Source organism: Perognathus longimembris, chromosome 24 (genome assembly GCF_023159225.1).
Source record: "Perognathus longimembris pacificus isolate PPM17 chromosome 24, ASM2315922v1, whole genome shotgun sequence".
In the NCBI taxonomy this organism is placed as follows: domain Eukaryota; kingdom Metazoa; phylum Chordata; class Mammalia; order Rodentia; family Heteromyidae; genus Perognathus; species Perognathus longimembris.
The window spans coordinates 28,403,588-28,418,523 of NC_063184.1; the positions used below are offsets into that span (position 1 = coordinate 28,403,588).

The window sequence follows — 14,936 nt, forward strand, 5'->3', positions numbered from 1 at the left end:
CAAGACACCACAGAAAGAGGTTACACAATGCCCTTTTTTTTTTTTACACTCTCTTCTTTTCTAATAAAACCAGGTAATTTAAAAAGGTTTCAGCCAGCCTCCTGCCTGTAATCCTAGCTATTCAGGAGGCTGAAATCTGAGGATCAAAGTTCAAAGCCAGCCCAGTCAGGAAAGTCTATGAGACTCTTATCTACCCCTCCAAAAAAAAAAAAAAATCCAAAAGGGACACTGTGGCTCAAGTGGTAGAGCACTATCCTGAAGCACTTAAGTACTGCTTCTGGGTGGAGAACTCATGGACAATTGATGGAGTTCTGTGTTCTAGCAGTGCCCCGGCGGGGGGCGGGGGGGGGGAGGGAATGATTGCCAGGATGCTGCCAATAATTCAGGAATTTGCGTGAGGGTAGCCACAAGGTTGAACAATTGCGACTCCGGTTGCAAGTGAGTTTAAGTGGAAGTGGGGGACATTTATAGTATGCCCTCCAGAGAGAAAGAGGAAGAGAGACAGAGCTGAGTTGCTGGCATTTGAGAGATAAAACGTAGGGCTCTAGCACCTGGGGCCATGAGAGCTCCAAATCCAGTAGCCAGTAATAACATATTAACTTAGGTGCTAAATAGCAGTGACCTCCCAGAACTGATGTTCACCCAGTCTTTGGATGAGAAAGCATGCTTATTAAGGATCTTTCGCCAAAAATGTTCCCATGTAATTAGCAAACACCTTAATTGTGCATTTGGATTTAAGGCTTGTGCTAATCTTAAAGTCGAAAAATAATAGATAAAGAGGAAAGCATTAGGAGAAAGAATACGTGGCATAGAAGTTAAGACTGGCAACTCTGAGTCATGGCTGCGTTCACATTCCCTCCCTGGTATTTACAAGCTCTGCAGCCCTGAAAACATGTGCTTCACCCATCTGCGCCTAAGTGTGTTCACTTGAGAAATGGACAGGAAAACAGCCATGTCTAGTGAGCAGTCCCAGGGAGCATCAGAGTGCCCCAAATGCAGAAAAAGCATGCTGAACTATGGTCAGACCTAAATACTCAGTAAGTTGAGCTCCATGTTTATGACGGTTCAAGAGCACTAACTCAACCAATGGATCGTTACACAGCAGAAATTTGGAAAAGGAATAATAATTAGCAACTCAGAAATTTTATCTTAAACAATCTCAGAAGCCGGCTGCCATTTCCCCATGAGAAAGTCAAGTAGTACTTCATACAAGATGTTGCTTGTTATGTTTATTAACATTTGAAAATAAAAAATAAATGCACTCAGTAAACATTTGTCAAAAGGCACATGGTATGAGGCTTTAGGAACACCTAAGTCATCCACAACTTTGAAGAGCTTGTAGCACCATGAGAACAGCATAAAAAATTCACACACTTATATTAATTATGTAAATACTCTTGTCTGAGAGAGATGCATTCTGAGATCATGACTGCTCTTGAACTATTTAAGTGAATATAAATTACCACTCAAATCCAAGTATCCCACATAGAGTCACAAAAACACAGAATAAAGTTCAGTATAACTCAGATAATAATCTGCTATACAGGTTCAAATACAGACCATAGCCTGCTGTCTACAAACTAGAGAAAACGTTCAATATTCCTCTTTGTATTTCATACCCATAACCTGAAGTCAGCCTTAAGAATAAACACAGCAAGACAGACCAAAGGCCTAAAACAGATAGGAAATTCACCATTAATTTGTAAGCAAATACTACTGCTTTAAATAACACTTGACAATAACACCCTCACCTGTTTCTAGTCAGTCGAATAATGATTAGCATCAAATGTAATCCTGTAGAGAAAAGATGGGAATTATTTGTTGAACTAGGATATTTTTAATGTTTACCAAATGATGGGAAAATGTAAGAAATGACCTGGAAATACGATTTCAGGTATCAGCAGTCATTACCAGCATGTTTGCCACAGTCATTCCCTCTGCAAAACAAGAGGGGCCCATTGTTCAGAGCGTTTTCCTGAGGCTCAGAGAAGCACTTAATGGGATTCGGGCAGTTCCAGGAACCCAGGGCCCCAAATGAGCAGGGAATGTGCTTGAGCTTTTCTTCAGCTCCTAGAATCAGTAATGGTGGGCATTCAGGGTTAGTTAGGTATAGGCTGCTCCTCTGCTTTTAGTTTCAAAGGCACTTGGCTGATGTTTTCCATTTGTTTTCATTGATGCCTTCATTTGTCAGAATCATCCCCTTAGGTCAGGCCTGTCTTTGCAGAAAGTGCTTGGGGGGCGTGTCTCCAATGCTAGCAAGCGCCAGGCACTGAGTTCAAATGCTAGTGCTGAGAAAGAGGAGAAGGAGGGAAGGAAAAGAAAGAGGAGGAAGAAGGAGGAGGAGAAAGGGAGAAAAGGGAAGGGAAAGAGGAAAAAGAAAGGAAAAGGAAGACGCTCACCACCACCACTGCCTTCTCTTCCCCCTTCTCCCCCTCCTCTTCCTCCTGCTTTTCTTCCTTGATGGAATTATGACTTGTTTCTTCTGTTAAGCTGAATTCTGTCTTTTAGGCCGGTATAGTAAATATAATGGATTTTTTTGGTTGGGTGATGACATGTCTTTTATCTGAGTTGTAGGTTTTCTGTGATTAATGTGGTACATATTGATGGTCAACATGAGTTGTCTTCTTTTGTTCTGTTTGTGCCTGAGCTAGGGCTTGAATTCACGGCCTCATGCTCTCATTGGGTTTTTGTGCTCAAGGCCACTACTTTGTGCTATCACTTGAGCCACACCTTCACTTCTGGTTGTCTGCTGGTTAATTGGAGATAAGACTCACCAACTTTTCTGCCTAGGCTGGCTTTAAACTGCATTCCTCAGATCTCAGCCTCCTGAGCAGTTAGGATTATAGGCACAGGTATGAATGGTTATTTTTAAGTTAAGGTAATTGGTTCAACATTCTTTGTTCAGTTTCTAAATTTGGGGTGTATTGGAGGAATAGGAGTGTCAGTTTCTTCAAGAATATTTAAATAAGTTGAAAACATGGCAATTGAAAAGTAAGTGATAGTTACAGCTGTAGGCTTTCATTTAGCCATTCATTTCCAACTATCTATTCATCTGTACATCCACCTCTCATATTTACATAAAAACTTGTTTATCCTTCTTTTAGACTCTAGTTTGCATAAGCTAGCTTTGTTTTAGTGCTGTACCAGGGTTTGAACTCAAGTTCTGGCCACTGTCCCTTAGGTTTTCCATTCAAAGCTGGTGCTCTACCACTTGAGCCATAGCTCTACTTCTGTCTTTTAGGTGACTAATTGGAGATAAAGACTCTCGTGGACTTTTCTGCCCAGGCTAGCTTTTAACTACCATCCTCAGATCTCAGCTTTCCTAGGCAGCTAGGATTACATGTGTGAATCACTGATGCCTGATGCCTAGCTTGGACAGATTTTTTTTTTTAACCTCTCTAGTCTCTGTCCTATTCTAAAATGGGAATCGTAAGAGTACCTACTCAGACAAATAATCACATCAGTTGTTTTATCTGAGGCATCTAGAGCATTCCCTGATAATAGAATGGGTTTGATCAATGTTGCTCTCTTTTCTCTTTGTCATGCGGCCCGTTTCTTAGCCACACGGGGCTCCTTACACATCAGGAATGATGGGCAAAGAGCAGGGAGTGAATGAACGAAGCCAGGCTTCATGACCAAAGGAGCAACAACCCAACTTTGCAGTACTTAAAAGACCAAGCTCTTTCGGAAGGACCGTGCCTTGCTACGTGCTGTGCATTGCAACATGCCTCCTTGCCCTGTATTCCAGTGACCGTGTCGGTTTTTCCCTTCCCCTGTCTACTGCTTTGCTTTCCACAGCCCGCAAGTCCAAGAAGTTGGGGAAGTTAAAAGGGATTCAGGAGGAGCAGTCCCAGCAGCCGCCACCGCCACCGCAGAGCCCCGAGGAGGGGACCACGTACATCGCCCCGGCCAAGGAACCCTCTGTGAACACGGCGCTGGTACCCCAGCTCTCCTCCATCTCCCGGGCGCTCACCCCGTCCCCAGTCATGATCCTGGAGAGCATCGAGCCAGAAATCGTGTACGCAGGCTACGACGGCTCCAAGCCCGACACCGCCGAGAACTTGCTTTCCACGCTCAACCGCCTGGCCGGCAAACAGATGATTCAGGTGGTGAAATGGGCGAAGGTACTTCCAGGTAGGACTCGGGACCGTCCTTGTGGCAGTCCACAGCCCAGCGGCCATACGGGGGGGGGGGGGGGGGGGGGGAGCTTGGTGACAGCCGTCCATGTGGCTTTCTGTGACCCTGGGAAAGCCCTGGGTCGTGAGTTCACGGCTGAGAATGCAGTGTTCAGGCATCTGTGGTTCACGTGCACATCATCGCGGTGATTGGAGATAAGGAAAGCCACAGCCTGCAAGTAATCATAAGATAAAATCCACTGGGTTGGTTAGATGCACTGAGATCGTTCTTGACTGCTCAGAAGCTGGGGTCATCTGAGCACCGGCCATCGAGAGCTAATAAGGCCTGGCATCCAAGTGGTAAAGGACCCTGAGCACCTGAGCATGGTGCCTCTGGGAACAGAGAGGGTGAAGGAAGAAGGAAAATGGGCTGAGGTCCCTCCTAGACGAGCCAAGGAGGCCTGTGACACTACAAGCTTGAGCCCAGGCTAGGGGCTGTCATGGGGCTTGAACTTGGGGCCTGGCACTGTCCCTGAGCTCTTTTTGCTCAAGGCTGGTGCTCTACCACTTTGAGCCACAGTGCCACTTCTGGTTTTTCTGGTGGTTCATTGAAAATAAGAGTCACATGGATGTTCCCACCCAGGCTGGCTTTGAACCACACAACCCTCAGATTTCAGCCTCCTGAGTAGTGAGTACCTAAGATTACAGGTGTGAGCTACCCGTGCCCAGCTGGCCAAGTATTTCTCAGGGACCACAAAGTCAGTGAAAACTGAACTCTTGTGGCGTTCTTACAGAGCTGCAGGTACCGGTGGTTATCCAGTTGCCTTTGAATGTGGGGCTGTTAGTCGGGGGTGGGGCTAAAGCAAGTCTTTACCTGTAGACAATAGCTGTGTCTGTGCGGCCAGAGTTCACCAAACCTCTTTACTACTCCGCAGATTGAGCTTGTGCCAGCGGCGCTCCATGACTGAGAGTGAATCTAAAATAAATAAAGCATTGAGCGGGTGCCCCACAGAGGCCCATAGAGCCTGCACAAGTGACGCATGCCTATAGTCCTAGCTACTCGGGAGTCTGGAATCGGAGGATCACAGTTTGAAGCACACGTAGGCAGGAGAGCCCTAGAGAGTCTTACCTCCAACGAACCACCAAAAAGCCAGGAGTTGGAGCTATAGGTCAAATGGTAGAGCACCAGCCTTCAGCAAAAAAGCTGAAGGACGGCTCCCGTGCCCTGAGTTCAAGCCCCAGTGCCAGCATAAATGAATGACTGAATGAGTGAGTGAATGAATGATGTTGAGTAATGGCAGGCACGAAGCACACAGTGGGTAGCCCATAAAGGCCTGTAGAGTTGATTTGAGTCTGTTTGGAAAAGCTGGCTGTGAGATGCTCACTGAAGACGCCGCCTTCTGGAATGTACTTATATGCTAAGTGTATTTCTGTGATTAATTGTTCTGTTCTTCAGGATTTAAAAACTTGCCTCTTGAGGACCAAATCACCCTAATCCAGTATTCTTGGATGTGTCTGTCATCATTTGCTTTGAGCTGGAGATCCTACAAACATACCAACAGCCAATATCTTTATTTTGCACCAGACCTCGTCTTTAATGAGTAAGTACCTATTAATTACCTCTCATGAAACAAACCACGGTTATTCATTATGCGCTTCCCTCCCGTCATTTCTGAACAGATGTACCTGGGCGAAGGAATCTATCGAGAGTCAAAAAATCGGCCTATTTTTGACAATTTAAAGATTACTTATGACAGCATTAGAATGTATAGGCTTCCGCACACATAAATCAGGGTATGAAAATCCTCCTAAGTGGGAACTATCCCAAACGGAAGACGATCCAATTGGCACTGGAAACTCAGCTGGTACAAAGCCATGGTTAATAGAAAACAGTCTCTTCTGGTGTCTCCTCCATATGGGAGAACCATCTGATTTCTAGGAATGTGAATATATACAGGGTCAGACTTTCGTGAGCATCATACAGTGATTGTGTTGTTAACCATATACAGCTGTCCGGTATGTTTTCATGACAACCATAATTACCCTTCTTTTCAGTCATAAAAGAAGACAAGATGGTACTCTGGAGTGCACTTTTTTTTTCCGGTTTTACAATGCATTTTAAAAGAGTGGAAGAATTTTAATAGATTTTTTTCATTGGCTATGAATTCCTCCCTATTTTAGGTTTACGTTTTAGTACTGTTTGCATTCCATTGCACATTTAGTTCACGTTGAGGGTCGGCAGTGCTTTCTTAGGATTGTTGGGTCATGAAACATTACGGGACTTAGGACTGTAGCCACGGCAGTATTCTATGAACTAGCTGTCTCTAGAGACGTGAAAATAGGGACTTGGAAAAGAAGAGCCGTGTGCTGGGATACCTCAGTAACTCCACTCGAGGGACCACCCCACCCCAAAATGGCTCACCAGGAAGAAGACCTTGTCCCAAAGAAAAAATCAGCAGTCTTGGTTGGCTGTTGAGCTATTTGGGCAACTGCAGAAGTGTTCGTTCTAGAGCCACATACATTTTCACCAACAGCATGAAGTAAAGCCCGACCACTGACATGCACATTTAATTTTCTTGTTTTCCTCCACAGTTGTAGGTATTATTAAATAGCAAACTGTTTTTAAATGTGTTTCATAAACCAAAAGAAAAAAAAGAGTGCGGTGAAGAACCACAACGCCAAGCATGGTGACTCAACACCTGTCATCCTAGCTACTTGGTTGCTAGAGATCAGGGGCTCCAGTTCAAGGCCAGTCGGGACATAAAAGCTTGTGAGAGTTCATCTCAACAAGTAGCTGAACATCACCTGGCATCCTCGCTGTGGGAGAAACACAAGGCCTGGGCACAGGGGAACATACCTGTCAGTCCCGGGGTTGTAAGGAAGTACAGGAGGGTCAAACGGGCCTGGCCCCAAAGCAAGACCCTACCTGGAAAAGAACCAATACCAGAAAGAGGCTGGAGGGACCGCCCAAGTGGTAGAGTGCCCGTGTCGTAAGTGTGAGACTACAGGTTCACTTCTGAGTACCACCTCATCCACAGAAGATTTGGGATATACCGGCTTGTGGTTCTCATCCACAGAAGCATTGCTGTATTAGAGCAGAGAAACAAAACTCACTAGGTGTTTGCTTGTGTTGGCCTTCTACTTTGACACGAAGGTGAAAATGTCTGCCGGTCTTACCCTGCAGCTCAGGACGAAGGCAGGAAAGGTAATACATCCCGCTTTTCATTAAACAGGGAGATGAAAATAGGACCTAATACTTTACTGCAGAACTTTTCTTATTATAAGCTCACAACTTTTCAGATATGTATTAAATGATTCACTATTCAATTTCACCTTGAAACAACCAACTGTATATTGCTGCAGATCGCGGCGACTCTCCCCATTTCTTATCAACTCAACACCCATATTAAAACTCCCACTTAAGCCTGTAATGAAATGAAGATTTAGTATGGTGTTCTTATTTATGCTCTCATTTAAGCCTTGCCTAACATTTTTTCAATGGAAAGTCTATTAAAGGCCTATGTATACTGGCTTAAGGGGCAGCCCTATAAAAATGTGTTCCGGGTGATGGTTCTTGTTCAGACAGCTCTGTTATCAGTTGTTTCACGTTCTCCTGTTGTGTGCTGGGTCCCCTTGGTGTTGTCACTTGCTGGGTCGGAATGCTGTCCCGGGCCAGCCCTCCTCAGGGAGGACTTGCTGGGCCACCGTGTGCTTGGGAGCCCCATTGAACCCAGTGCTGTCCAGCTCCAGGCCTGGCTGAGAGAAGGGCTCTGTGCTCCACCGCAGCCTCTGCTGTGTAGGCCCAGGCAGAGCATCTCCACGGAGGCCCTGGGCGACCAGAGGGGTCCTGTGGTACCCGCTCGCCTGAAGGAGCAGCGTCAGCAGGTGTGACGGCGTGGATGGGCGGAGCCTGGAGGCGGTGGGAATCAGGCAGCTTCCTCCTGGCTGAGTCCTGTGTCTTCTCTCCTTTGTCTTCAGTCCATTTTCCTTTCAAATTAGAACACACCCACCCCCCACACACACCCACAGTCTTTTCCTTCTATCACTGAAAAGAAAAAAGACCTAGCTTTGTGAAATTCCCATGTTTTTAATCTTCCAGATTAAATATAAGGAAATAATCTTCGAAGCCAAGAAGTAGATCTTTTCCCGTGCCCTATCTTTTTATGGTACCCTATGAGAACCTAGCAGCTGGGGGCCAGAACCGACAGCATGTGGCGGTGGGGTGTCCACAGTGGCCCCTCGGGTGTGCGGTGTGGCCTCCCCCGCCTCCTCCCCTGCCCCCCATCGAGGCATAGTCACGCCTACCTGATTCTCAGTGACCGTTGACCGAGAATCCTGAAGAAGAGAACAAGTTCCTGCGTGGAAAAGCTCCCCCAGGAAGCATGGATGGAAACGTGGCAGCAGAACCATTCGTTCCGGATGGGAGCCACGTGTGGGCTGACATTTCCAGCTGCCCTGATCCTCACCAAACCCTCCTATGCCGTGGACCCTGCTCACCAGGAAGAAGGGCAGAGATGGCTCCTCCATGCATTCCTCACATCCGTATTGAGCAACAGAAACCTGGAAGATCAGTGGGCAAAACAAAATCGTCTTCCTTCCTGGAGCTTACGCTCTAGTGACTGGTGACAAGACGCTGGCTCTAAGAGCCAAAAAAGCCGGGGAAGCAAGTGGAAGAAACGCCCCCTGCAGGTCACCGGAGATCATGGCTCCCGGGGTGAGCCGCCATCTTGTGTGCAGCAGCAGAAATGGTGGTGTTCAGAACAGGAGATGTCGTCTAGGGAATTCCCTCCGAGGCCTCGGTTACCTCAACCAGCCACGCTGAAGCCCATGGCCCTTCTGGACAGAGTCTTTTATACAAGACCGTCATGTTCTCCACTTCGAATCTCAGTTCCGAATATTCAAGAATGCTCAGAGAGAGAGAGAGAGAGACCATTTTCCAATCCGTGGAGTGGACTCCTTTACCATTTTATTCCATTCTGATTTTCTTTGTAGTTGGTTTTACGCTCCCCACTACCACCGCCATCTTGGTCCCGTAGAGGGCAGGAGCCCGGCCTCCCTCTGGTCTGACCTTCCTGTGCCAGCACCTCGAATTAGTGAGTGCATGCTGAACTAATGATTCAGTCAGGAGTCTGCTCTCAGCATCCCGTCCTGCCGCCTATCTGTGTATGCTCCGCTCTAGCCAAACTGCTCTTTCCCTCCCTTTGTCCTGTCTCCACCTGCATTGCTTACTCTGGTTCCGGATGTTCTCCTGTCTGCCCTGCAAGCCAGCCCCAAAGATGCCCCCTCCTCTCTGATGATTTCCCTCGCTCTCCCTTAGTGGTGGTGGACGGGGGTTAGGTTGACTGTTGGTGGTTGTTCTGGGGATGGAAGAATGTCCTCCACCAGTGAGCTGGACCAGCCTTCTCTGGAGTCCCAGGACGAACACTGCTTACGTGCCGGGCCTTAACCTCAAGTGCTTCTAATCCCAGCGGATGGTTTGCCACGAGAGAGAAACTGCATGACGAGGACATGTCAGCAACCTTAACAACTTTATAATGACCGTGCAGGGGTGGGGGTGGGGTTGTCGGTTGTCCTGCGGTGCTGTGGGGACGTGCCCGGCTGTTGGAGTGACGTGTATTTCACCCAGTCATGAATGATGCAGGTGTTCATCATGTCCTGAACAAAATCTGCTTTGTGACAGATGTTTGGAATCTGTAATAAGAAAGGACACGTGATTAATTGAGCTCAGGATTCTTTTCTCTCTCTCTCTTTTTTTTTTGTCTATGTAGGCAGACAGTATATCTTCTCTTGGGGTGATCCCTTTCATCCAGCTCTGTGGTACCCCAAGAATGTTTCCTTGGGTCCATTCTGTGTCATGGGCATAGTAGAGTCTGTGCTGCCAAAGTCTCTGGAACTTAGGGTGTTTTTCTTCCTGTACAGGAGAGCTTTGCAAACTCAGTTGCTTTCCACCTCCCACACCTCCATCCCTCCACTGCACGAGGGCTCTGCAGGTGTGGGCCGCTGGTCCGTGGCTGTGGACACGGCCGTCCGCCCCGGTTTCATCAGAGCCAATGCCGTTGTGCTGTGGGGGTCTGGGATGCTAGCATGCTGCAGCTTCTCCACGAAGACCATTGCTCCTTGATGTCCGGCTCGCACACGCATCCTCCGTAGCGGGAAAACGGCTCACTGCCATCTTTTACCCAGCCGTAGTCTAGATCATCTCCAACTCGACAATTAACTCTGTTCACATTCTGCAGCTTTCGTAGTCATCAGAAAAGCATCCCACCTTTTTATCCCCTTGCCCTCTTTTTGTTGTTGTTGTATTTTTGCACATAAACTATGACCACTTATTGAAATTAAGCAATGTGTTTACGTTTCAACACAACACATCCCAGCATGCAGCAATAATAACTCACTGGAAGTTTTCTGTCTTCCGTTTAGCCATGGATGAGGTCTGCAAATCATTACAGTTCAAGAAATTTAATATTGAAATCTAAAGTCTGCAAATGAGACTCAGTAATGAAAACAACCTTTCACTGGAAAAAATTGCATTCCTTTATTTCATCCCTCTGTGTCAAGTCATCCTGGGTATCCAGGGTGTCGGGTTCGAGGATGCCCACCGTGGGTGCCATAATCAAAGGATGCTTGACTCTTCCAAACAACAACATGGTGTTTGCATATAAGCTACCCACATCCTCCCTGACATTGTAAATCACGTGTGGATTACTTATAATGCCTAAATAAGACAAGAAATGCATACGCAGTTATTTTATGTATTACTCGGGGAATCGTGACAAGAAAAATAAATCCATCTATATATTCACTTCTGATGCAATACTTTCCAAGCCTTTTTGACCTCTCATTGGTTGAGTTGCGTGAGTGTTGGAGCCGCCGGCTTGGAGGGCAGCGCGACACCGGTCTTAATGAACGAGGTGAGCTGTTAGTAAATGCCCATGAGGGGCCAGACTTCGGTGTTGAAGAATGGGGCTCTGAGGCCAGCCCACCTCCATCCGGGTCCTAGAGTACTGTTGTCACTGCGGTTTGATTCTCTTTCCAAAAAAAATAATTTCGTGGAATAAGTAAATCACTGTAGTCTAGTCAAGAACTACAGCCAGGACATACATAGACTTCCTTACCAATGCCAAGAATGAAAAATAAAATCCGTTTGCTAAATCTTTAGCCATCCAATTAATTCCTAATAGAAGCGGTGTCCCCGTAGGGTAGGAATTGAGGGCCATCCCTGATCGTGTGGGTATGGATGGGAGACAGTGAGCTGGGTGGATTTGGTTTGCTATGCCTCTCCTCCCGTGTGTGGGGGTCCTCTCTTATGATGGAGTGCCTCACATGGCTCAGTAGGTAGCCTCTAGAAAGTGGCCTTAAAACTACTTTTTAAGAATGAGTTGTGCTGGGCACCAGTGGCTCACGCCTATAATCTCAGCTACTCAGGAGGCTGAGATCTGAGGATCTCGGTTTGAAGCCAGCCCTGGCAGGAAAGCCCATGAGATTCTTATTTCCAATGAACCACCAGAAAACCTTGAAGTAACTAACACTGTGGCTCAAAGTGGTAGAGCAAGTAGCCTTGAGCAAAAGAGCTCAGGGATAGCACCCAGACCCTGAGTTCAAGCCTACAACCAACAACAACAGCAACCAAAAAGAATACCTTGCCACTGGCCCCCAAAAGTCGCAGTTGAAGGAGTATGAATGCTAAAACTGTGGTTAAGTCTAGTCATTTTGTACTACAATTTATCACAGATACTGCTAGTTTAATCAACCTTTTCTAAAAACCTGCATGTCCTAGGAGAGTTAACTGCTGTGTTCTCACTTTCTCCTACCAAAAACACATGTCCCTGTACCCCCATGCAGCTTCTGATTGTGTTTAAGAAGCTAAAGTACAAGGGCTGGGGATATGGCCTAGTGGCAAGAGTGCTTACCTTATATACATGAAGCCCTGGGTTCGATTCCCCAGCACCACAGATATAGAAAATGGCCAGAAGTGGCGCTGTAGCTCAAGTGGCAGAGTGCTAGCCTTGAGCAAAAAGAAGCCAGGGACAGTGCTCAGGCCCTGAGTTCAAGCCCAAGACTGGCAAAAAAAAAATTAAGCTGGGGATTTAGCTCAGCGGAAGAGCACCTGCCTGGTGAGCACAAGGCCCCGAGTTCGGTCCTCAGCTCTAGGAAAAAAAATTAAAAAAGAGGCTAAGGTACAGAAGCAGTGTTTTAGAAAATACGATGGATAAAACTTGTGGTAAGAACATGTCCCCCCTCCCCCACACACACTCTAAGTCTGACAGATGGAAGTCATGTGACTGGCCTCTTCTAGAATTCTAGACCTCCGTGCATCATTTTCAGCATCCATTCACATGAGTGGAAATTCTGATGCTGTGTACTACGGAAACACATTCTTTCTGGAACGTCAGTTATGGTGACAAACAAGACCCTGGATGGGCTTTTAGCTCTTGCTAGTATTGACTGTGTGCAATTGGTAGAGAATAGATGAATGTCATTGAGACCGATGAGACACACAATGGGCTCTCGAAGGCGATTGTGCGGTGATTTCCACACTGGGCGGCTGAGTTCCATCCAAGCTGTAAATCAGTTGCACCTACATGATAAAAACGAGCAGATGTTAGAGGCACAACTAGCAAAATGGTCCTCCTGCAATTGATTCTGTTGGTCAGTTAAGGAAACATCTCAAAAGACCATGGAAAAAGTCAGACAGTAAACTGGAATAATCTGAATATCCAAATTGAGGTCATCTTTATTCTAATTATCGTTTGAAAAGGGGAGAGATACTGTTTGTGCATTCTGGGGTTTGTGTGTGTGTGTGTTTTTTTAGAAGAATAACAAGCCTGAGACAGGGACCATCTGTTACACTGACCACGTAACAAATGTGAGATTTATTCAGACATAGTGATGTGGTGTGTGCTATCAGATCTGAGGGCTGGCCTTTCAGCTCTGCTACGAACTCAAACTTATTTAACTCTCTGCTGAAAGACTGGCAATAATGCCGCCCACATTGGCCATGAAGTACATCCTTCCTAGAGCCGATTTCAAGGAGTAATGGCAAACAGTCTTGCTGACAGGATTCCTGGCGGCTCCTCTTAGGAAGAGTTCAAACCTGATTAACCCTTTCTCTGTTTTGTTTACATCTACAAAGAACTCAGCTCAAAGGCTGTGGAATCCATTGTTTAGCCTTTCTTGGGGGCTGCTGGCTTACTTTATGTACCACTCCCATTATTGTGGACCTAGACGCCACATAAAAATCAACCACCGAAAGATCCACGCCTCTCGAGGAAGAAGAGGGAAACGGTGGTGCGTGTCAGCGCTAATGTGCAGTACTTCAAGGGTCCCTTCCTGTGGCTCCTTCTTAAATGAAATGATGGCGGTGCTTAGGTGCTGGGGTGACGAGGTGCAGGGTAGCACAGTTGCGAAAGTCTCTGGTGAGAAATGTCATGTTCCTTTTAGGTTTCTATAGGTGGAGAGATGAGGGAATCCTCGTGCTTTAACATATATAAAATCGGCTCACATGATGGTGTCACAGTTATGAAATGTGAATTTGTGGGAAGGGAAAGGAGTGATAAAGGAAGTTCTGTTTCCTTTTCTGATAAGGCGGCAGCACCACAACAAACAGGCCTTTGAGGAATTGTTTCTGAGTGGCCTTTTGAAATGGTGGCTTATTAAAGAACTTTTTCCCCGCCTGTTTCTTAAAAGTAGTGAGTGTAGCTTGCAATAAAAGCACAAAGTAAGTGTGAAAACCCACTGAGACACAGAAAGACAAAAAAAAGAGCTGTAAAAATAACGAATACGTATTTCGTAGATTAGAAGAAAGAATAAAGTGCCTGGTTCCTAAGAGGCATGACATAACAAGTCACAAATACCAGCTCCTTGATTTCTGTTTAACTATAGTGAGTATAATCAATAGTTGTAGAGACTCTTTGTTTTCTGATTTTCGAAATTTTTAAAAATAGTAAATCTAAGTTCTTCCATCTTGATCTGCTTAATTTTACAGTAGTGGCATATATATATGTATATACATATCTATAATTTGTTGCTGATACCTTATCCTTACAATTTTAATGGGAGTTTTTCTAATCCCTGCTATGATTGTGTGAACAAACTTCATTTCTAGCTCCAAATTCTTTCAAAGCAGGGGAAAAAAATACTCTCTAACCCAGAATGGTAATTTTTTGTTTCATTTGGAATTTGGCTTGGATGATTTATATTATTTTAATTTGATATTTCAGGACTATTTACAAATGGTCCTGTGATTTTGCTTTATTAAAATGGATGTTCTGAAAGACCAGATGAACTTGTAACTGAATAAAACTGATTTTTTTACTCTGAGAAAAATCTACTAAGCTGGTGGATATTTTAAAAAATCTTTTCAAGTGCTTGTGTGCCGTGGCTCACTCCTATAATCCTACCTTTCAGGAGGCTTAGGCAAGAGAATTGCAAGTCTACGACAGTCTGGCAAATAGCGATTTCTTCTCCCTCTTCCCCTCTCCCCCTCTCTCTTCCTCTCCCTCTTCTCTCTTCCTTGTTGTTGCTTTTGCCAGTATTTTAACCTATCCTATTTAAAAGTGAAACTGGACTTCTATGTCGACTTTGGTTGTTGTATTTATTTATTAACTGATTTATTACTCCAATTTATCTATTACTCCAATTTATTTATCACACAGATGTGATGTTCACCTAATACAGGGATTTTTTCCTGCTTCCATAGTCTCTCCCACTTTCATTCAATCTACTGTTCAAGGATGACTTCAGGAATGCATTTACTTTTGGTTTTTTAGAGCCATTATATACACACACCTCACATTCCTATGGCAGTCAAGCCTATGTTTA

At 45.5% G+C, this 14,936-nt stretch overlaps 1 protein-coding gene across 2 annotated transcripts in view; it reads left to right on the forward strand.

Annotated features, from left to right (window-relative positions):
- The window catches only part of Nr3c2 (nuclear receptor subfamily 3 group C member 2), a 202,593-nt gene that overhangs the window by 169,994 nt on the left and 17,663 nt on the right, over positions 1–14,936 (forward strand). For both annotated transcript variants that reach the window (XM_048333746.1, XM_048333747.1), the window contains exons 5-6: positions 3,799–4,134; positions 5,572–5,716. In XM_048333746.1, coding sequence (XP_048189703.1) covers positions 3,799–4,134; positions 5,572–5,716 — 481 coding nt within the window. The remainder of the gene's footprint in view (positions 1–3,798; positions 4,135–5,571; positions 5,717–14,936) is intronic.